Raw genomic sequence first — 22,891 nt, forward strand, 5'->3', positions numbered from 1 at the left:
AATACTGTGTCAGTTTCAGGTGTATATCAGAGTGACCCAGTTATATGTATATATTTTTTCCAGATCATTTTCCATTATAGGTTATATAAGATATTGAATGTAGTTCCTTGTATTCTGCAGTAAATCCTTGTTGCTTATCTGTTTTATGTATAGCAGTTTATATCTGTTAATCCCATACTGCTCATTTACCCCTCCCCACCCTCCCTTTCTCCTTTGGTAACCAAAAATTTGTGTCCTATGTCTGTCAGTCTGTTTTTGTTTTGTGTATAGATTCATGTATATTATTTTTTAGATTGCACGTATAAGTGGTATCATATATAGTATTTGTCTTTCTCTCTGGCTTACTGCACTTAGTATGATATTCTCACGGTCCATCCATGTTGCTGCAAGTGGCGATATTTCATTCTTTTTTATGACTGAGTAATATTTCATTGTGCGTGAGTGAGAGTGTGTATGCTTGGGTTGCTTCCATGTCTTGGCTCTTGTAAATAGTGCTGCTATATACATTGGAGTGCATGTATCTTTTTGAATTTTCATGTTTTCCAGATACATGCCCAGGAGTGGGATTGCTAGATCATATGGTAGCTCCATTTTTAGTTTTTTTAGGACCCTCCATACTGTTTTTCATAGTAGCTACACCAGTTTACATTCCCACCAACAGTGTAGGAGGGTTTCCCTTTTCTTCCCACACTCTCCAGCATTTATTATTTGTAGACTTTTTTGATGAACTGTTTTAAAATTGGCTTTGTTGAAATTTAATTGACACACAGTAAGTTGTACATATTTTCTATGTACGGTTTGTTTTGACATATTATATACTGTGAGACTCTCACCTTAATTGCCTGGATCCTTAATGGAGATGGTGAACGTACCCACTGCCCCGCGAGTTCCTCCTGCCCCTCTCTAGCCTCTTGGTGGTCCCTCCTCCCACCCCTTCCCTCGTCTCCTGAGGCTGCCATAACAAAACACTACACGCTGGGTGGTTTAGAGCAATCTAAGTTCATTCTCTGACAGTTCTGGAGACGAGTTCAGAGCCAGGCTGGCCCAGGCTTGGTCCTTCTGGAATCTCTCAAGGAGGATCAGTTCCATGCTCTTCCCCTAGCTGCTGTTGGTTCCTGGAAACCTTGCTGTCCTTGACTTGTGGGAACATTATTCCAGTCTGTTCCTTGTCTTCACCTGGCCTTCTGCGATCTGGTCTACCCACAAAACATCTGCCACCAAGTGTGGCAGTTTTTTCCTCAAACATTTCAATTCTCCCCATCTACGGACTTGAATTCAGTCTAATGCCACCCAGTTAGCATCAGGCCTCACAGGTGAAGGGCTCAGTTTCAACTGGCCATAAGTCGAGGCGTTCTCATGACTCTCAGGTTCAGCAGTTTGCTAGAACGGCTCACAGAACTCAGGGAAGTTATTTCCTTACTGTTACCAGTTTTTTTATAAAGGGTGTAACTCGGGAACAGCCAAATGGAAGAGAGGCATAGGGCAGGGGAGGGGCCGGGGGCTACATGGACCTTCCGTGTACTCTCCTGCAGGGTGCTTCATCCTCTGGGCACCTGCAGTGTGTTCTTCAACCCAGCTTTCTGAACACCAGCATTCAGGGGTTTTTATGGAGACATTATCACATAGGAGTGATTGATCATTAACTCAGTCTCCAGTTCCTCTCCCCCCTCCCCAGAGGCTGGGGGGTGGCACTGAAAGTTCTAGGCTTCTCAGCAAGCCTTGGTCTTTCCTGCAACCAGGCCCTATCCTGCAACTATGTAATAGTCACCTCATTGAAACAAAAAATGCTCCAAAACCCAGGCACTTCTGAGGGACTTAGGAGCTTCCCTGTCTTGTGCCAGGGACAAAGACCAAATATTGGAACAGAGTACACTTGTCACCTCTGTCACTCAGGACATTTCAAGCCTTTTAGGAGTTGTGTTGTCAGTAACTGGGGACAAAGATCAAAGTATATTTCTTACTATGTTACAGCTTCTCCCCTATATTCTGGATCCAAATTTACCTCTCCTTATAAGAATACCAGTCTACTGGGTTTAGGGCCACCCTCATCTAGTGTGACCTCATTTAAGTTGAGTACATCTGCAAAGACCCTGTGTCCATATAAGGTCACAGTCAGGGGTGCTAAGGCTTATGCCTTCAACTTATTTACTTAGACACAGTTCAGTCCACACCTCATTTTCAGCCAACCACTGATTTGCTTTCTGTCACTATACACTGCAGTTTTTAGAGTTCTGGATAAGTGGATTCATACAGTATGTACTCTCTTTTGTTTGATTTCTTTTACTCAGCCTAATTATTTGAGATTCATCTCTGTTGTTGCCTGTGTCGTTCATTTGTTTTCATTCCATTGCGTGGATAGACCTCAATTTATGAATCTGTTTACCTCCTGATGAATATTTGGATTCAATTTGGGGCTGTGACTAAACTGTTAGGAACATTTATGTTTAAGTCTTTCTGTGGACACTCTTACTTCTCTTTGATAAATAAACACCTAGGCTGCATCATATGACAGATTTGTGCTTAACTTTTGAAGAGACTGCCAGATTATTTTTTGAAGTGATTGTGCCATTTGACATTCCCACTAGCAGTGTGTGAGAGTTGTAGTTGCTCTTGCTAACACTTGGTATGGTTAATCTTAATTTTAGACATTCTAATAGATGTGTAGCGGTATCTCATTAAGTTTTTTTTAATTTTTATTGAAGGATAATTGCTTTACAGAATTCTCATTAAGTTTTAATTTGCTTTTCTTTAGTAACTAATGATGTTGAACATCTTTTCATGGGCTTATTTCCATTTGTATATCTTCTTTGGTGAAGTTTTTTAAAAAAAAACTGAGTTTTTTGAGTTTTGAGAATTCTTTAGATGCTTGAAATACACGTTTTATGTCAGCTATAAGTTTTAGAAAGATTTTCTCCTAGACCATGACTTGTCTCTTCATTTTTTTAACAGTGTCTTTTGAAGAGTGTAAAGGTTTTTTGAAATTTAAGTGATGTTCATTTTATCCATTTGTTTTTCTATGGATTGTGCTTTGGCACCTAAGACTTTTGGCTTTAGGTTTTACATTGAAGTCTCTGATCCACTTGGAATTAAAGTTTTATGATGTATTTAACTTCGTATACCCAAGTTCTTTTTTTGGGATAGGATTAATACCATTGTTTAAAGAGTATTTTTAATATATTCTGTTTTGATTTACATATGCATGTGTATACAAAAAACACCTTTATTACAATGCTTATGAGAATAAATGGTGATTTGTCATTTTCATCAAAGCTGCATTTTTTTGGATCGTTACGTGTTCTAGGTATAAATTTGGGCTTTTACCTGTTGAATCATTATATGTAAAGTAAGTTTGAGTGATTTGTTAGAGAACTGAAAGTTATTTTTATTTTCTCATAGCTACCATTGTCCTTTACTTTTAGGTTAGAAGATTGTACTCTTGTCTGTTGTGTGTGAAATTAGATTCCAACTGAATCATTTAGCATTTGCGTAGACATTAATAGTGAATTACCTGATGTTTTATTTCCTGACAGTTTACTGAAATTAACTCATTCATTATATCATAAGATTCTTTAAAAAAATTCTTAGATGCAGCTTACAGTATTTTTGTCAGGAGAATAAATATATCTGTAGGCAACGTGCCTTCTGAAAATTATGTTTCTGCTGCACTTGGGAGTTTATTTCTGTGTATTTGTGGTAAACCATATATGCAGTTAGAAGTCACTGTAGTGTAAGAGACAATGTGAATGTACTTAATGCCAGTGACTATAATGCTTAAAAATGGTTAAAATGGTAAAGTTTATGTGTTTTTTACCACAGTAAAAATAAAAGTAAGGACCTCCTTAGTGGTCCAGTGGTTAAGACTTCATGCTTCTACTGCAGGGGACACAGATTTGATCCCTGGTCAAGGAATTAAGGTCCTGCATGCCACTCCCCCACCACCCCCCTCCCCCGCAAAAAAAAAAGGAAGAAAAAAAATAGTCACTTTATAAAGCATTTAGACTTGTTTGTAAAGTGCTCATTTCTCTGTGACTTCCCACATTCCTGTGGTCTAGACTGTAGTGTGCATAGGAGAAGGGGTCCTGCCAGACTGCCAGTCCAGCTGTTTGTCTCTTGCAGAGAGACAGGCTCTAGATAACAGGCACAGGATTTGGCATATGCCCGAATTTTGAAGTGAGAGCTGGTAAACTGAGTGGAGGAAAATGGAAACAGTACTTGAGAAAATTGCTTTCAGCAGCTGGATAAAGCTTTTTGGATAAAACTCTCATTGTCCACTTCCATAAATTCTAAGAAATAAACTTTGGAGGCAGTTTATTGTTAGAAATGTCAAGCTAAGACTAAAACAAGGCCTCGAAATAATATAGATAGACTTGGTTTAGCATGCAGTGCGATTTTAAATGTATAATTGAAGTCTTTAAAAAAGATTCTTACTAATATTTGTTTACTTTTAGTCGGCAGAACCAATTGAAAGACCAGCAACAGCAGGTGGTGTCGTTGTGCCCTGATGACACAGAGTGTCTGACAGTCCCACGGTACAAGCGAGACCTAGTTCAGAAGCTAAAGATTCTGCGGCAGGAACTTTCTCAGCAACAGCCTCAGGCTGGCCATTGCCGCATTGAGGTTTCCAGAGAAGAGATTTTTGAGGTAAATGTACAAGTCTGATTTTAAAATAGAGAAAATTTAAATTCCAGTGATGAACTTGTTTTCCAAATATATACTGGGGGGACTCAATCTCTTTAAGGGCTTCCCTGGTAGCTCAGACGGTAAAGAATCCGCCTGCAATGTGGGAGGACCTGGGTTTGATCACTGTAGGGAAGATTCCCTGGAGAAGGGAATGGTTACCTACTCCAGTATTCTTGTTTGGAGAATTCCATGGACAGAGGAGCCTGGCAGGCTACAATCCATGGGGTCGCAAAGAGTCGGACACGACTGAGCGACTTCCACTTTAATCTCTTTAAAATGGGAGAATTTTCATTAATTTCTCTTCTTACTTGTGGGGAGTAAAGGCAGTAGTATTGGAGAGATTTAATATATAAGATAAACACTTGGATGGGATGAAGTGTGAGAGGTTCTAATGGGTGCAGCTTGGTCCCTGCATTGCAGATACTGATTTGTTCATGAATTTTAAAAGACCACAGATATTATCCATCCCTTATTTTCTAATTCTTCCAAAAGGTAAGGGACTCTTAGATCAAAAAATCGTTTTGTCTAATTACTGTTGGACTGCTTCCTTAATTTATTGAAAATCTTCCTTTCTGGTATGTCCTTTTATCTCTGGATTTTATAGCTCTAATAGCAGCTTCAATGTTCTTACATAATAAGTGGCAAGAGGTCCAAGGCAGGACTTTCCCATTTATTAGCGGGTTCCAGGGCAAGAGATGTTTGGGGACTTCGTAATCCTTCTCCGAAAGGATGAACTTTTTTCTCTCAGAACAGTTCTGACCTTGTTAGTACTCAGTCCTTTGTAGTGTTAAAATAATGTAAAGTTGTCAGTGTAGTGAGGAGCACATTAACAATTACTTACGTTCTTTGAAACTTTCTGTTTCTTACCTTTACTTCCTGCTGGAATCTGTCACCTGGATTAGGTCAACTACCTTTAAAAAATGTGGTACTTCTGGCAGATTGTGTTTTTTAATATGAGTGGTATCATTGCTATAGTTCATGGGACTTGAATACGGAGTCTTGCATTTAGTAGGTTTTTAATATAATGTTTATCAAAGGAATTGATTTCAGTAGTATTAAACTATATCTGTTTTAAGTTCCATGAGGTTCCAAACACTTGGAGTTGATCCATTGATTTGACTGTTCAACACATTCCACCTTATTTAAATAAACATATGTTTCATAGGTGGAATGGAAAGGAGAGTTTAAACAAGGGTTAAAAACACCTAGTAATAATAGTATGTTAAACATTTTTTTCAGGAATCATATCGACAAGTCATGAAAATGAGACCAAAAGATCTCTGGAAGCGATTAATGATAAAATTTCGTGGAGAAGAAGGCCTTGACTATGGAGGGGTTGCCAGGTAAAGACATACTCGTCAGTAAATGGCATATAGATCCTTATATTTGCAAATCAGATCCTCTCTGTGGTGTAACCCTCTCATTGGTACCTAGTGTTTGCAGTACGGAGGATGCCCTAGTGGATGCTGCCAGTAAAGTATTTGTGAACTCCCTAATGGATCATGTCTTCAATGAGACTTTCTCTGAAAACTAGCTGCAACCCTATGTGGACTGTTGGTAGGGCCTACAGGCCTGATATTTTGTCCGTTTCTCTCCTTTAGTACGTGCTCTTCCCTCTGCTTTACATTGTCAGGAACAATCTTGAGATTTTAATGACGTGTATTCTAAACTGAATACTGTTTCCCTTTGCTTCCATTGCCATGCTTTTTAACCTTGTTAAAGGAATGTTTGTGTCTGGAAGTATGTGTGTATATCATAAATTCTCCATAGAATATTTCAGTACATTCAATATGATGTTTTTGCTGCGTTCATACATCAAGTATTTTTTTCCAGGTGTGAGAATTCACTATATATAAATGCAGCAGAAACATTATAACTTCTTTGTTAAAACATTTTAAGGACCATCATGATAATTTTGCCTCCCCTAATCTAAATCCAGCCTAAATTAAATTTGTGTTTCTACCAGGTCCCATAATTACTATTTGGCATTACTTGTTTTCACCTGTAAACTTTTTCTGTGACCCTTTTACTTGGAAATAGATAGCTTCTTTAGTTTGGATTTTTAGAATTGATCACCGTGCACTCATGCTCAGTTGTGTCCAACTCTTTGCAACCCCATGGCCTGTAGCCCGCCAGGCTGCTCTGTCCATGGGGATTTCCCAGACAAGAATACTGGAGTGGGTTGCCATTTCCTTCTCCAGAGGATCCTCCTGACCCACGGATTGAACCTGAGTCTCCTGCTTGGCAGGCAGATTCTTTACCACTGAACCACCAGAGACGCCTTTAAAAGACACATATATGCATAAAAAAATATACAAGATATATTAGGTGTGAAGGTTGCTTATTGTAAATCTCACTTTTTAATTTCTAGACTTTTCAAGTATTAAGCATAATGATTTGATTTAGACTCCATCAAATGATAGAACTTTGAAATGTTTTCCTTTAACTATTTTAATAGTGTTTCACTGCATTTCTTAAAATTATATTATTCACCTGTTTAATCCATAATATCACAGTATATCATTTACACGCCTTTCCCAGCTGAGGAATGACAGGAGTTGAGACTCGGACGTCACCTTAAGTTCTAGACTAGTGATTTTATTTCTGTCTCACCAAGACAAAAAGTGGTCTTTCATACTTTGAAAAATGTAAATGATTTAATAAGTTGAAGGTGATAGAACTGTTTATTATAGGTTTTAAAAACACTGATGTATGCTTGAAACCAAAAAGTGGGATGAAACATCCCCAGAAAGTGCTGGCCTGCCCTTTCAGTCCCACTTACACCAGAGGCCTTGGTAGCTGCTCACCACTTTCGTGTTTATCATGGTTATTCTAGGGTTTACACAGAACAGATAGTGGAAATGGATAGTGAAATTTTCTTACTAAAACCATACCAACAATAATACATGAATTAGTTATGTATGCATGTTATATATTGTATAAACTAGTATAAAACTGCCAGGATTGGAGAGGATCAGGGTGGTATGGATGGGACCACATGGAGGGTTTGAAATAAAACCATATTCTTCCTTTCACTTTATATTTATTATGGATCACAAATTTGTTTAGCAGTTGAAAGTAACAGACCACTGGGCTGCAGCATCTGATGGTACTTCTGGATATTATTATTCGCTGATGTTAAAATGTCATAAAATTACCCAAAATTGAGTGAGACATGAGTTCAATATAATAAAACAAGGGTTTTCATTTACTTTGGGGCTTGGTTCTTTTTTTTTTTTTTTTCCCAACTAAATTTTTTATTTTTGACTGGAGGATGCTTGCTTCACCGTGTTGTGTTGGTTTCTGCCACACAGCACAGAAAGCAGCCATAGGTGTACCGTCTCCTCTTGAACCTCCCTCCCACCCCCCTACTCTGTCCCCGCCTCTAGGTTGTCACAGGGCATGGGGCTGAGCTCCATGCATTGGTATACTTTTCTAAAGTGATCTTACATAACTAGTTAGTGCTTCATTTTGTTTTATTAAAAACTTCTTTGCTAACATTAATAGCATATCTTAGTAAAAGTATATTTATTAACAAAAAATTCTTTTGGCATATCTTGTTTTTTAGGGAGTGGTTATATCTCTTGTCACATGAAATGCTGAATCCTTATTATGGCCTCTTCCAGTATTCAAGAGATGATATCTATACATTGCAGATCAATCCTGATTCTGCAGTTAATCCGGTATGATTGGTGGTTATAACGATATGAACTAACTTATGACCTACAGTGTTTTTTCATCTTTAAATGTCAGTGTAGTTTATGACATAGGTTTGCTGTCTTTGTTGAAGTCACATCCTTGGACTTGGCAAGTCCTCTTTTAAAAATTTTTCTTAGATAAATGATTATGAGTGTATGCATCAGTTGGGCCCAGGGAGGTTTTCTGCATCACTGTTTATAGTAGCCCCAGCTGGAAATAACATTGCGGTCCCTAAGAGGGGTTGATTAAATTATGACGTGAAGCAGAATGACGTGGTTAAGAGCTTAGGCTCTGGAATTAGACATGAGAACATATCCTGGTCCTGTTACCAGCTAGCTTTGTGACTTTCATTGACTTAAGCCTCAATGATAAAATATAATTTGAACCTGAGAGAAGGGTTGTGACTGTTAAATGAGACCCTGCACAGTGCTATACGTGATTAACCCTATTACATATTATTAAGTACTCAACAAGTGTTAGCAGCTGTTACTAATTTGTTGGTTTTATAGTATTTCTATTATCTTTCCGTACAAGGGTATATTATAGAGCCCCTAAAATGATGTTGTGGGATAATGGATAATGCTATGTAAAGATAGTATTTATAATATATTAGGTGAAAAGAAGATAAAAAAATAGAATGATGCAACTTTGGTAAACATACGTATATGTGAGAACATTGAAAAGATCCACACTGTAATACTTACAGTGGTTATCTCTCAGTGTTAAGACTATGGGCTTTTTTTCCTTGTCTGTATTTTCTAAATATTTTGTAGTGAACAGGTACTGCTTTTTTAAAAGAAAAGTGCCATTTGTAAGATAAAAGGGAGGCTTAAAGGTGAGCTTAGGGATGGTTAAACAGAGAAGTAAAGGAAGTTTAAAATACAAATATCCAACAGTAATAAAACAATATATCATGGAAGACCAAACCTGTCTAAACATGGTAGGCATAGTAGGTTCCTTGCTAGGTATTCTTCCTAAAGGGAAGATTTTTAGGTGAAGATTCTGCTTGACCAGCTCATTCACCGTAGTAATGATAGCTCACATTTGTTGAGCATTTACCATATGCCAGGTCCAATGCCTTGGGCTTCATCACCTCATGTTACTACCCACAGAGACCCTTTTTAGATACTATTATTACCCTCATTTTTCCAGATAATGGAAAATTATTTCTACAGAGGTTAAGCAGTTTGCCCAAGTGTACATAGCTAGTAACTGGTAGAATCGGGACTCTAGTCCAAGTTAGACATGAAATCTGTGCTCTTAAATCTGTGATGTTTTGAAGTTCAGTTTCTGGTTAGGTCAAGAGAACAGGGCGGTAGAGAACTGAAAGCTTTTCCGCATGACAGAGCCATGGTTATAAGGAGCTCAGCAGGAGATGGGAGGAGAGAGAACAGGATCTGCAGGAGATTTAGTGAGGCTGCTAGAGGGACTAGACTCAATTTCTGAGGATAAATTTTACAGACTGACTGCCCTTTCTTTGGGAGAGGCGTTGACTCTGGTGTAATATTTTATAGCAAAGTGTAGTATTTCAAGTGTGCCCTATAGAAACTCTCCCTAATGAGTATTGAGCTTTGATATGATAACCTATCCACTTAAATAGTTACAAATTGGAGTATAAGTTGATACTTATTATTTTAAAAATTACTGTTGCTTACATATTTAATTTATATTAAAAATTCCCTAGATAGTATCTACCTTGAATATTTATATAAACTCTTTTCAATTTTAGGAACATTTATCATACTTCCACTTTGTTGGACGAATAATGGGAATGGCTGTGTTTCATGGACATTATATTGATGGTGGTTTCACGTTGCCGTTCTATAAGCAGTTGCTTGGGAAGTCCATTACTTTGGATGACATGGAGTTAGTTGATCCAGATCTTCATAACAGTTTAGTGTGGATACTGTATGTATCTTGTTCATTAGAATCTGAGCTCTTAAAAGATACATGTTTCAAAATGGATGTACTTTTTTTGAAATATAAAACATGATGGGACCATATGAGACTTTTCCTCTTTCTACTGCTTTTGTGTATTTTCCAAATTCCTAAACTTTAGCAAAAGTGTTATTACTTTAAAAGGGGAAAATGTAGTATACTGTATTTTTAAAAGCACTTAATGATTTCCTCAACATGATACAGGTTCTGTTTCCATTTTTCATGTGTGAATAAGATGTTTCTGCTCAATGATGATTGCGGAAACCATACTTGAAAAAGTATATTTGTAAGAGTCAGTTCTGTTTGTTGGGAGGTTATTTGTTTGTGAAGATACACTGGCCGTGCTTATTTTTACCAGGTACACAAGTAGCTTTCTCAGTGGGGCTCCTCAGGTGTTGGTCACTTGGATTACCGAGATTCTGGTAAAACTTCTTACCTGAAAGCCAAACAGAACCGAGGTTTCCCTGTGTAAAACCCAGCTTTCCAGGGCTTCCTCATTACTCAATAAAATGTTCCCAGGGTTTATGAAGGTTAAAGTTCTTTGACTTTTCTGCCCCCCAACTAGGAGGAACGGTGGCATAAGAACTAGTAAAAAGAACACAGGGTCAGATGTTCCTGTGTTGGTCATGTCGTAAAACTACCTTAGTTTTATGTGTCTCACTGATTACTCTATCTCCGAGATCTGAATTTTAGATTTTCTAGTCATGTGTCTTTCCCTTTCTTCCTTTCTAGCGAGAATGATACCACAGGTGTTTTGGACCACACCTTCTGTGTCGAACATAATGCCTATGGTGAAATCATTCAGCATGAACTTAAACCAAATGGCAAGAGCATCCCTGTTACTGAAGAAAATAAAAAAGAATATGTCAGGTAAACACTTATATCTTCTTAAGCCTGAGACTTGTTTTAATGTTCTAGAATGGTGGTACAGAAAAACAGTGATGCTTAGGTAGTGTTACTGCCACAGAATGGGCTTCTGCAGAATTAAGTGGCTTAAAAACCACCACCATTTTATTACTTCTCATGGTCCCGTGGGTCAGTTATTTGGATCGAGGACAATAGGGATAGCACACTGCTCCTCCACATGGTGTCAGCTGGGGTGGAAACATTAAGGTGGCCGCTTCACTCACATGTCTGATGCTTCACCTAGGGTGGCTTGGCTGGCTGGGGGCTGGCTGGACTGGACGCTGGGTCACCATCCGGCACCTGGTTCTCACTGCTGGCTGGGCTCCTTGGTTATCCGTGTGGTGTCAGAGGCCTCTCTCTTCAGCACAATAGCCAGACTTCTTATCGGGTGGCTGGTTTCCCAGAGCACAGGAGGAGGAGTTGTGGGATCTTTTAAAGGCCTAAGCCTGGAACTGGCCAACATCACCTCTGCTGTATTCTCTTGGTTAAAGCGAGTCGCATACCAGCCCAGGTTCAGCTGAAAGAGGGGCTGTACAAAGGCACTGATTTCAGGAAACACGGTTTGCCATGTCATATGTAGTGTAGCTCCCACAGCTAGCTGTGCAGAAGCACTTTTGTGCTATATTACTAGGACTTAATCCTATTTATAAATAAAGATGTGGGTTTATATAAGAAATACATGTTTTCAATAGAAATATAATTTATGAAAATAGAAATATAGTGATATATATAAATAGAAATGTTTATTAAAGAAATATAGATATATAAGTACTATATTTCTTACTAAAAAAATCAAGAAAATGTTCACGTTTTACAAAATCACCTGTTGATTGAGGAATCTAGAAGTATTGAGTGTGATCATTTGGCTCATGGTATGTAATGATAATCAAATTTAGGAGTTTGAACTTCACCATATGTACACAGAAGTGTGCTTGCTGTACTTTTTTGCACAGAATATGTCCTCAGGTCTTACTGGCTGAAATGTTTTGGTTTACAGATGAGGCCCATCAATCTCATAGCCTGTGAACACTGGTAGAGCTTTGTTGGAGACCAATTTGAAAACAGCTGCCAAAATGAAAATGCATATGCAGCTCCATTCTTAGGAATCTATTGTTTGGAAACACATTTGTAATTAAAGAAATACAGGGCTGTTTAAATATTACTTGCAAAAAAAACCATGAAAACTGCAAAATGTTTGTAGAAGAGGATGATGAGATATATTAAACAGAATATTGTGTGGCTATTTAAAAAGATTCTACGTAAGCTGTCACTTAAAAAGCATGTCTTGGAACAAAGTCTGTATTGTTTTATTCTCATACAGAAGATGTTCAGGAAGACCACTCACCCAATAAAATGTTGCCTAGGGTGGGGGAGTGGAAGGGATAGGCCTGGAAGTAGAGACGAAAGAGGGTAGAGAGTGGACTTGCGAAAGAGGGTAGAGAGTGGACTTGCGGGTTTTACTCTGTCTCCACATTTAATGTTTGTTTTTTTAACTACGATTTTCCTTTTAATAACAAACATATTACATTTGTAACTTAATGAGGAGCTTCCCCACGGTCCAGTGGTTAGAACTCCATGCTTCCACGGCAGGGGGCATGTGTTTGAAGTTTGATCTCTGGATGGGGAAGATCCCCTGGAGGAGGGCATGGCAACCCATGCCAGTATTCTTGTCTGGAAAATCCCACAGACAGAGGAGTCTGGTGGGCTACAGTCCATGGTGTCACAAAGAGTCAGACATGACTAAGCCTCAGCATACACACACACACATATATAACAATTAAAAAATAAAATAATAAAAGAAGAGTGAATGGGAATTTCCTGAGGTTCAGTAGTGTGTCACTTCCAGGATCTGGAGTAGACTGCTCACTTTCCAGGATTCAGTCATGTTTACAGCACACAGTAACTGTTTCTTGGGGCTTCCCAGATGGCTCAGTGGTAAGGAATCTACCTGCAGTGCAGGAGACATGGGTTCAATCTCTGGGTCAGGAAGATCCCCTGGAGAAGGAAGCCTGGGGAATCTCATGTACAGAGGAACCTGGCAGGCTGCAGTCCAGCGGGTGGCAAGAGTCTGACACGACTACCAGTGATTATCCCTTACCAGATAGTTTTGAAATTTTAAAAATTACAAAGAAAAACTTTTTACAGGTATGCAGTTTTGATGTGCCCTTAAACAAAAATGAGGTACCCCAAGGGATACAGTTAATATTAAGTAACTTATTTCTTAGAGAATTATTTCTCCCAAGTTTGGGAAAGGAGATACTGACAAATTGGGAGTGTGAGTAGTTCTGAGGTTTGTGAGTTAAGTTTTCCTGGGAAGATAGATAAAAAAAAAAAAAAGCAATTCATATAGAAAGTCTAAGTCCAAACAAAGACGTAAGTAGAGCTACACATGAGATGTAGTTTTGTGTACTTTTTGTTGCTAAAATTACATCTTCCAGGGCTTTTAAAGCCTAAGGGAAAAACAAGTAGTCAAAAAGTGCTTGCTAGTGGCTTTTGGAGAAGGAAGTGGCAACCCACTCGTGTCCTTGCCTGGAGAATCTCAGGGACGGGGGAGCCTGGTGGGCTGCCGTCTATGGGGTCGCACAGAGTCGGACATGACTGAAGCGACTCAGCAGCAGCAGCAGTGGCTTTTACTGTTTCTTCTCATTTTGGATATGGGGATTCTCTTCACCTTCCCTTCCCCCATATACAACCCACAAAATATAAAGAAAACACCCGACATGTTCAGATTGTATTTTCAAGTGAAATCAGAAAAAGTCATTTTCGGTTGAATGGGCTCTTTTTTCTGGTTATTGGCATGCATGCTAGAAGCTGAGAAAATCGTTTCACTTAGATTTTAACTTCAGACCCATCTGCTCTCCAGCCAACTTCCAGTTTAATAGGAGTTTTTCTGAAGTGAAGAGTTGCTGTAGCGATGCTGCTTTTGTTAGTGGAAGGTTACTGCTTTTTAATTTATACTGCTTATAATTTATACTGAACTGCCTCACTACTGAGGATCCATCTACCTTCAGTAATCTGAGATTCTTAGATCTTAGACTAAATTCTTAACGCTACACACTTGTAAAGTGCAGTGTTGCTAATGTACTAGCGATTCATAGTAATTACCAAATCTGAATATATTTGATCATACAAAACCCCTGCCCAATGTTTCCAGGCTTTACGTGAACTGGAGATTTTTACGAGGCATTGAGGCGCAATTCCTGGCCCTGCAGAAAGGATTTAATGAAGTAATTCCACAGCATCTGCTGAAGACATTTGATGAGAAGGAGTTAGAGGTCAGTGTATGAATGTCATATCATCTAGTATAACAAAGCAAGGTTGAGAAGTTTCTGTTACTTAGTTTTAGAGGAGTTGTATTTCTGGTGCTTTTGAAGTTTTTCTGTGTGTTGCTGTGAGAATTCTAACTCATAGGAAAAGCCTTTCATGTTTTGGAAATTCTGCAAGTAGTCTCTCTTCTATTGTGACTATCCTCTATTTTTCCATATTATCCATTCTCCTTTTAACAGGTTTTGTGTATATTCTTACAGTGTTACTTCCCATTCTTTAATTAAATGGCTCTTGATTTAGTTAAGTGAAACTTTATCAATTGGTCTCCGCCATATTGCAGTTTATTTGGAATAAAAACCTAGACCCAATTGGATTTACATTAAGCTTTACAAGAAAGCATTTGATAGACAAAAACCTAGAGGAAACATTTAGGATCGTCTCTATCTAAACAAGAACCCACCTGCAATGCAGGAGACCTAGGTTCGATCCCTGGCTTGGGAAGATCCCCTGGAGAAGGGAAAGCCCAACCACTCCAGTATTCTGGCCTGGAGAATTCCATGGACTACAGTTCATGGGGTTGCGAAGAATTGGACATGACAGAGTGACTTTCCACACTATCTAAACATCTTCAGTCTCTTCGGAAATTTTTGTTACTAATACAGACTTTAATAACCAGTCCAAAGTCACTGCAGATGGTGACTGCAGCCATGAAATTAAAAGACGCTTACACCTTGGAAGGAAAGTTATGACCAACCTAGATAGCATATTCAAAAGCAGAGACATTACTTTGCCAACAAAGGTCCATCTAGTCAAGGCTATGGTTTTTCCTGTGGTCATGTATGGATGTGAGAGTTGGACTGTGAAGAAGGCTGAGCGCCGAAGAATTGATACTTTTGAACTGTGGTGTTGGAGAAGACTCTTGAGAGTCCCTTGGACTGCAAGGAGATCCAACCAGTCCATTCTGAAGGAGATCAGCCCTGGGATTTCTTTGGAGGGAATGATGCTGAAGCCGAAACTCCAGTACTTTGGCCACCTCATGCGAAGAGCTGACTCATTGGAAAAGATTCTGATGCTGGGAGGGATTGGGGGCAGGAGGAGAAGGGGACGACAGAGGATGAGATGGCTGGATGGCATCACCAACTCGATGGATGTGAGTCTGAGTGAACTCCGGGAGCTGGTGATGGACAGGGAGGCCTGGCATGCTGCGATTCATGGGGTCGCAAAGAGTCGGACACAACTGAGCAACTGAACTGAACTGAATCATTGTTTTATTTTAAAGCTAGTCCTTAAAGCACCTTAGGTTTGGTTTTATAATTAAGACCTTTAACAAATACATCTGAATTGCTACTGAACTGCTTTGGAAAGTAATGAGATTTTATTCTACCTGAGGTCCCAAAATTTAATTAGTGCCTAGAGATAGCATAAATATTGGAAGTCTATACATAATTTAAAACATGATTTTAACCTCAGTGTCCTAACTAAATCTGTTAACAGTCTGTGAGACAAACCTAAAAAGATTGGTTTGACTCAATACCATTCCCATTCTTTTTGTGACTGAACTATTCAATAGTGAAATGACCAGAAGGAAGTAGGAGGAATAAAACACAGCAGGAATGACAATAAAGTTGAAATATGATGCATTTTTTTCTGTTCATATAATAAATAAGGAATTTGGCCTTAAAGTTACCACTCCTCTGAAGAAAGGAATTTTGAGAGGTATCTTCAGTATTATACGTACTTCTGTAATTCTATTTGGATAACCACTTACCTGTTCATGTAGCTGTGATTCAGTATTTTTCAGAACCCTGTAGAAGCTTTGTTGCAGATTTTATTCAATAATGTTAGGGTTTATTATATAATTTCTACTGCTAATGAAATTAAGCTTTTCATAAGAAATATATATATATAATTTATTTTAGTGTTATACTGGGTTATTATAATTAATTATAAACTGTGGAATTTTCAGGTTGAATTATGTTCTGTACTACACATTATCATAAGTCAGTGTTATTCACAGGTTAGTAAAATGACTGTCTTGGACCCTAAGGAGGTGTGAGTATTAATAGTATCAAAGTGATTTTGATACATCATTTGTACTGAGCCTGCAGCAGAGTGCCAGTGGAGCTCTGTAGTAGCGCACTCACGTATTTGTACTTTGGTCCCGCTTTAAGTGCCACTTACTCAGCGCAGTTTCTTGAATGCCCATGCACTGTTGGCTGCTTTCACAGGATATAATGAAACAGATATGACTGCCTTATTACTGCAGGGGAAACTGTGGCCAAGGGAAGTGAGCTGAACTGCCCAGAATTCCAAAGCTAATAAATGTTGAAATTGGAATAGTAGATACAGGTCTTAAGGAAGGCATATGTAAACTGTATTTACTCTGAATCTAGTTTCATTAACATTTTTTTTAGAATTCTACTGTGAGATGATGGAACTTCTCATCTTGTCATGTCCGTCACTGTGGTTCTCAGATCCTGGGTAGGGAACCTGCAGTGTGTAGGTACTCATGGAGCTTTTAAAAAATACCGATCCTAATTCACCCCAGATTCATAGAATTAAAATATGAGCACAGAACCTAGTGTGTATATTCTGAAAAACTTTCCGGACGGTTCTGACGTCTACCCTCGATTAAGGACACCGTTTGAAAGCGAACATTGCAAATCTAAAGTTCCATTTTAAGGAATTTTTGGCCTGACTTGGGTTTCCATTGGCTCATTATTTGTGCAATATTTTAACAGCTCATTATTTGTGGACTTGGGAAGATAGATGTTAATGACTGGAAGGTAAACACCCGGTTAAAACACTGTACTCCAGACAGCAATGTTGTCAAGTGGTTCTGGAAGGCTGTGGAGTTCTTTGATGAAGAGCGACGAGCACGGTTGCTTCAGTTTGTGACCGGCTCATCCCGAGTGCCTCTGCAGGGCTTCAAGGCTTTACAAGGTAGGAGAGAGGGAGGCACAGAGGATCTGGCATCTCGTTGTCAGGGGCAGGGGGTTAGTATTTGGTGTATGCAGATGGTGTACACATGTGCTTATAAACAGATTCTCTTTTCACTCTGGTTCTTATCTGTAACTCTCGTGTCTTGATACCTTCTTCTCCTTCCTTTGTTCTCTCCCAAGAGCCTTTCCCGCTGGGTTCTCTGTGGTTGTAGTGAGTGCCGCATGTCAGGGGCGTGTGTGCTGATGCCCTGCCTTTCTGGACACCTTGCTTTAAAATGTTGCTGCCCATTCCTCTAGGGAAGTCTGTCTGCTTACATGTTCACATCTCAGCCTGGCAAGTGTTTACCCACTTGGGAGGCCTCTCCCCTCTGCTTTTTTAATCTTTTAATAGAGGCAGCATGAGTCGTGGAAGCCATTTGTCTGATCAGAGCACTTGTAGTTAATGCATGGCATCAGACCATCTCACAGCCATATTCCATTTTTAAGAATTGTTTTCCATGGAAGAGCTGTTCAGGTGGGGGATGAGTTGGGGTATTGCTAGTGATCGTGGTGCTTCACTGGGTGGCAGTGTTCCTTTACCTCTGAAGCTCTTCATTTTTAAAACTGCTGCTGCTGCTGGTGACTGAGGGTGTGGGAAGCAAGACTGGTACATGACTCCACAGAGCTGCGTACAGTCTGTGTCTCAGAATTCTGTGGGGGAAAACAGACTTGAGTCGTGTCTGCATTCCCTGTGTGGAGAACTCGTTACCAGCAGACTGCCCAGATGCATGAAGTGAAGTTGTATTTCTGCAAACTCTTTATTCTCTAGACTGCTGATCTTTTGCTCTGTGTGAAGTCTGAGGAGTGAAACCTAAATTTGCATTAGGCTGTCATCTTTTTGAATATGTGCTGGATCTTAGATTTGCCCCTTTGGGACAATGATTGTCCATAGAAGGTAGAAGTTGGCAAAAGGTTTCAATCCTGAACTTTTTCTTAAATCGAAAGGCTAGCAGATCAAGGAATCAGCTTGTTATCCAAGGCAGGTTCCAGCTTTTAAAAACCCAGGTTCTTTCCGGGGGCCTTTTGGCAGCTGTGTGGAGTCACCAGTACTCCCTTAGCCCTAGACCCTGTGGTTTATGTACCAGTTTTATTCTGAGATTTTGAAGACTGACACATGTGCCCGCAGTGATCTGACCCACATCGGCTCCCTCTGCAGGTGCCGCAGGTCCACGGCTTTTCACCATACACCAGATCGATGCTTGCACTAACAACCTGCCCAAAGCCCACACTTGGTGAGTTACTTCAGTAGCTTTTTTCCCTCATGCCAGGTATATAGGTGTTAGTTTCAAACAGATTTGACGTTTTATTTGTTCTTTTTACTGATTGGACCCTTAAAAGAGTTGCTTATCATTCCTTTTAAGTGGATTAAGATTATCCAAAAATGGGTAGGAAAATCCCTTTGGGAGGTTTTCAAGTAAATCGCAACTTGAGAGGAACGTAGCCTCTTTCTTGTAGTTTTCTATGTGACACAGAGTGATACGGCTGTATTAGTTTAGTGTAAACTAATACACACTTGGCAGTCAGTTGCCCTGTTTTGAATGAACTGTGATTTGCTTATTTACAGCTTCAATCGAATAGACATTCCGCCCTATGAAAGCTATGAAAAGTTATATGAAAAGCTGCTAACAGCCATCGAAGAAACGTGTGGATTTGCTGTGGAATGACAACTTCAAGGATTTACCCAGGACTCTATTTATAGCCTGAGGGACAGACAGCCTCCTTTCAGCAGAGTTTCAAGAAATGCTGAAATACAGGAAAGCGCCCCCCCCCAACCCCCCTTTAAAACATTTTAGGACACTGTGAGGGGAAGGACAATTTTGAAATTCCTTTTCAAGGAAAAAAAGAGGTCTTTGTGCTTTGCCATGAGGCCACATTCAGCTGCTATTTAAAATTAATATCTTGAACCTAAAGAATGCTGACTTTTCCTACATTTCCAGAGTTAGGCAGTATTCTACACTTAAAGACTACTACTATTTTTATAAAAGGTAATCTATTCAAATCACTTCGCAGATTTCAAGTCTATCAAACATCAAGACAACTTCAGCAGTCGGTACAAGTCACATTTCATTTTGAATACATGATTTTGAACAGCTCCTGTACTTGCTCTTTGTAAAAAATAAAATAAAATAAAATTATTTTGAATTATTCTACCTTTGTAAACAATTGGCTACAAAAGAATCTTTAAAAAAAATTAAGCCATTTACACGTTTAATTGCATTTTTCTATAGCAAAGCATTATATTTTAGAAGCATTATATGTTTCAACCTAGCCTAAGTGAGTCTTTTTTATATTTTTCAAGCACGAATTCTCTGGAATACAGCTATATAATTTTGGTTGTCAAGTTCCTAATGCAACCATTTAGTCTGAACTTAGTAGCTTATTTGCTACAATAAAATGATGCATTCAGGGGCTCCCTGTTCTTTAAGAGACTTTAAAACAGAAACCTTAATTTTTTATCTTGAATGAGTATGATCAGGTATTTTGGATTTACTTTGCATCTTAAATGGAAATACTGCATTTTTATAGCTACTCAGATCACATGGATGAGATGGGATTTTCATTCTGTTACTGGGTCAGCTTATCTTTGATATATATATATATACACACTATTTCTATAAACCAAAGTCTCCTATGACAAGTGCACCTAATTCATATTATATTTTAATTATGGTAAGTTTCTATCAAGTAAACCATCCTGAATCTGTTTAGCTGCTCATATCTTAATCAGTTAAAATTATGAAAAAGGAAAAACTCTGCTCGAAAGATTATTTAGCAAAGCTTAGAAAACTCTTTTACCTAACAAAATGAAGTGGGGGTGGTGGGGCAGGAGATGTCATTACTAAAAACAAAAAACAAAAAGTGGTTCTAACTCTCATACAGTCAGTCTGAAGAATAATTTTGGAGGTAAGGGAATCTCGGTTCCCTTGGTGTTGAAGATGAGCATTTGATTTTGAAACATCCAGACTCAGCTTTCAAGGTGCGTGGCATGTTGCATGATCCAGAGGGCAACCAGAATTCTGGAGTGAGAGCCTGGAAAAATCTGAAGTCGTGAGTGGTTTTTTAAATTCAGCCGTCAGAAATCTGCACTATTTTTTTTATTTTTTACATTGATGTAAAATCAAGCATAGCAAATTTTGATGACAGCTTTGTTTAAATTTTGCAGCTTAATTATCAAGTGAATCAGCCCTTTGTGTTCTTTGATTTGATGGACTGGTCTCAGCCTGTGTTCTTGGAGACAAGGGCTTCCTCGGAGGTGCCTCAGAAGTCATGGTTAAGAGAGGAGGGACAAAGAGAGGGCGGAGAAAGGCCAAGTTGGTATTTGAGCAGAGGCCTCGAACTCCCCACCCCCTTTTACCCAGAACAGCTCTGATTTTTCTTTTATATATATATATATATATATAGGAATTTCACATAAGGTTTCAGAGACTAGGAGGGGTGGGGGGATGGGTAGAATACAAGAGGTGGAAAACTTGCTGCTTAAAAAAAAGTTGAGAACTACTCCTGCAGCTTCTATGTATTTATTTCATTCAGCCGGATTCGACAGCCACACGCAATCTGGTTTAGTCGTAACTGTGTAGTGGGCGATGCGCTTATGCTGAGCTGTTTCTTCCTGCTTTGTTTTCTTACTGCATTCTTAGTTGTACCGGAGAACATCTTGAAATGCCCTGTTTGATTATCAGTAGTTTTCGGCTTTCACAATAATACCTTATTGGTTGCAGGTCCATCTTTTAAATTAAAGCACTGCGCAGTGCAATTGTGCCTATTATCTTTCAGTAAAAGTGAGTGCATGATGAACACTTCAGAGAAACTGTAACTGACAGATGAAGTACTAATGAAATGCTACTCTCAAAATTGAGCAGGCAAATACCATCGCTTTTTGAGTGCCTTTTTAACTTTATGACTTAATAGAGCTTTAAAAGAAACAAACTCCCCTCCCTTACAGTCTATGGTATCACCAACATAATTTATAAAAACATGATTAGATTTCATTCTCAAAGTCACGTTACCTGCTTACTTCTAAACAGGTGCTAAGCAAACAAAACCCCCACCGAATCACTGAACCTTGGACTTGCACCTCATGTTTAATGTGAATATTTATTTCCACATGTCCCTCTTAGCTGGGTTTTTCCTAATCCTTCCTCTAGTTGTGTTATTCCAGATACGTGATGTCGTGTTTCCATACATTGCCTCTGCATCATGAATGCTTAATTATGAACAGTGGTTACTTTGTAGAGCACATATGCAGTACAGAGGTGAGTTTGTTTCAGAGGGTCTTACTTCTTTGGTTGTAAAGAGTTTTTAAATAGTGCTGTGTATAGTGTACATTTTGTTTTTGCACATAGTTTGTTGCCCTGAATGGGTTTTATTTTTAATCAAGTCTTTTATTTTTCCCTTGTAATTACAGTCCAGAGCACAAGTTTCCCTTCTTTTAAATACAGTGTAATTTGCTTTATTTTATAACACTAAGTTGGCTTGAACTTCCGGTGTGTTGAGCTGGCTGCATTGATGGGAGTCTGAGCTTGTCCCAGACGTCCTGACAGTTTGCTAGAGCAGCTCCTCCTGCTTGTCTTCAGGCTGCAGCAGTCAATGGCTGCCGTTTGTGGTATTTAATGTACTTACGTTAGAATGATGGTTGTACCAAATGCTGAGTTGTTCTGTTTCTAGATGTAATTAGTTCACTTATTGTAATATTCTTCTCTCAAACTGACTTTAAAAACAAAGTTTTATCATTTTCATTGTATGTGTATTTATTACAGAGTGTTTTAGCTTTGATATTCTTTGTATTTTCACTCAGTTGTTACATGAGCTTTATCAATAACATCTGTATAAATGGTTTTTAAAAATTAACTATGTATGTGTCCATGCCGAAGTTGAGCAATAAATGAATGCTGTTTGCACTGTCACAGCATCAAAGTTTTTAAAGAATATTGAGTTTATAATGAATTGTTTTTAAGAACTTTGGCTCTATCGAGAGTGACTACATACAGACCATAAAATGTGAAGTTTAAGAAGATCCACGGGCCTTCCTGAGTTGACGTCTTTGCCATGAGGGCTCGGGACCCTTCTGTGTCAGGTCTGGCAGGGAAGCTGCTCATTTTCTCCTGCGGTGGCGCAGCCTTAGTGGTCAGTGTGGCCAGTAACAGCTTTCCAGGCTCTGGAGGGCAGAGCTACGACCGGGGCCTCATTTGCTTCCTTGAGCGGTAAAATCCTCGAAAAGCAGAAATCAGTTACATTTTCCCAAAGAGCCATGGCTTTAAGGGTCATAATTCACAGTTCTATAAACGTAGTGAATTAAAGTCTAGCTATCTACATGGGTGGACAGAGAACTGGATGTTTTTTCATCCACAACAGTCTGTGTAAGCCTCTCCTCAGCATAGGCCACGCAGAGAGGCATGTCTTGGCGGAGCGAGGGGGTGGTG

At 39.0% G+C, this 22,891-nt stretch overlaps 1 protein-coding gene across 1 annotated transcript in view; it reads left to right on the plus strand.

Annotated features, from left to right (window-relative positions):
- The window catches only part of SMURF2 (SMAD specific E3 ubiquitin protein ligase 2), a 50,999-nt gene extending 28,141 nt beyond the window's left edge, over window positions 1-22,858 (plus strand). The window contains exons 11-19 of the mRNA XM_010856405.1: window positions 4,449-4,641; window positions 5,920-6,023; window positions 8,249-8,363; window positions 10,109-10,287; window positions 11,050-11,187; window positions 14,378-14,498; window positions 17,232-17,433; window positions 18,628-18,703; window positions 19,036-22,858. Coding sequence (XP_010854707.1) covers window positions 4,449-4,641; window positions 5,920-6,023; window positions 8,249-8,363; window positions 10,109-10,287; window positions 11,050-11,187; window positions 14,378-14,498; window positions 17,232-17,433; window positions 18,628-18,703; window positions 19,036-19,135 — 1,228 coding nt within the window. The 3' untranslated portion in view covers window positions 19,136-22,858. The remainder of the gene's footprint in view (window positions 1-4,448; window positions 4,642-5,919; window positions 6,024-8,248; window positions 8,364-10,108; window positions 10,288-11,049; window positions 11,188-14,377; window positions 14,499-17,231; window positions 17,434-18,627; window positions 18,704-19,035) is intronic.
- The last annotated feature ends 33 nt before the right edge of the window (window positions 22,859-22,891 follow it).

Source organism: Bison bison, unplaced genomic scaffold (genome assembly GCF_000754665.1).
Source record: "Bison bison bison isolate TAMUID 2011002044 unplaced genomic scaffold, Bison_UMD1.0 scf7180017864371, whole genome shotgun sequence".
Classification (NCBI taxonomy): Eukaryota; Metazoa; Chordata; class Mammalia; order Artiodactyla; family Bovidae; genus Bison; species Bison bison.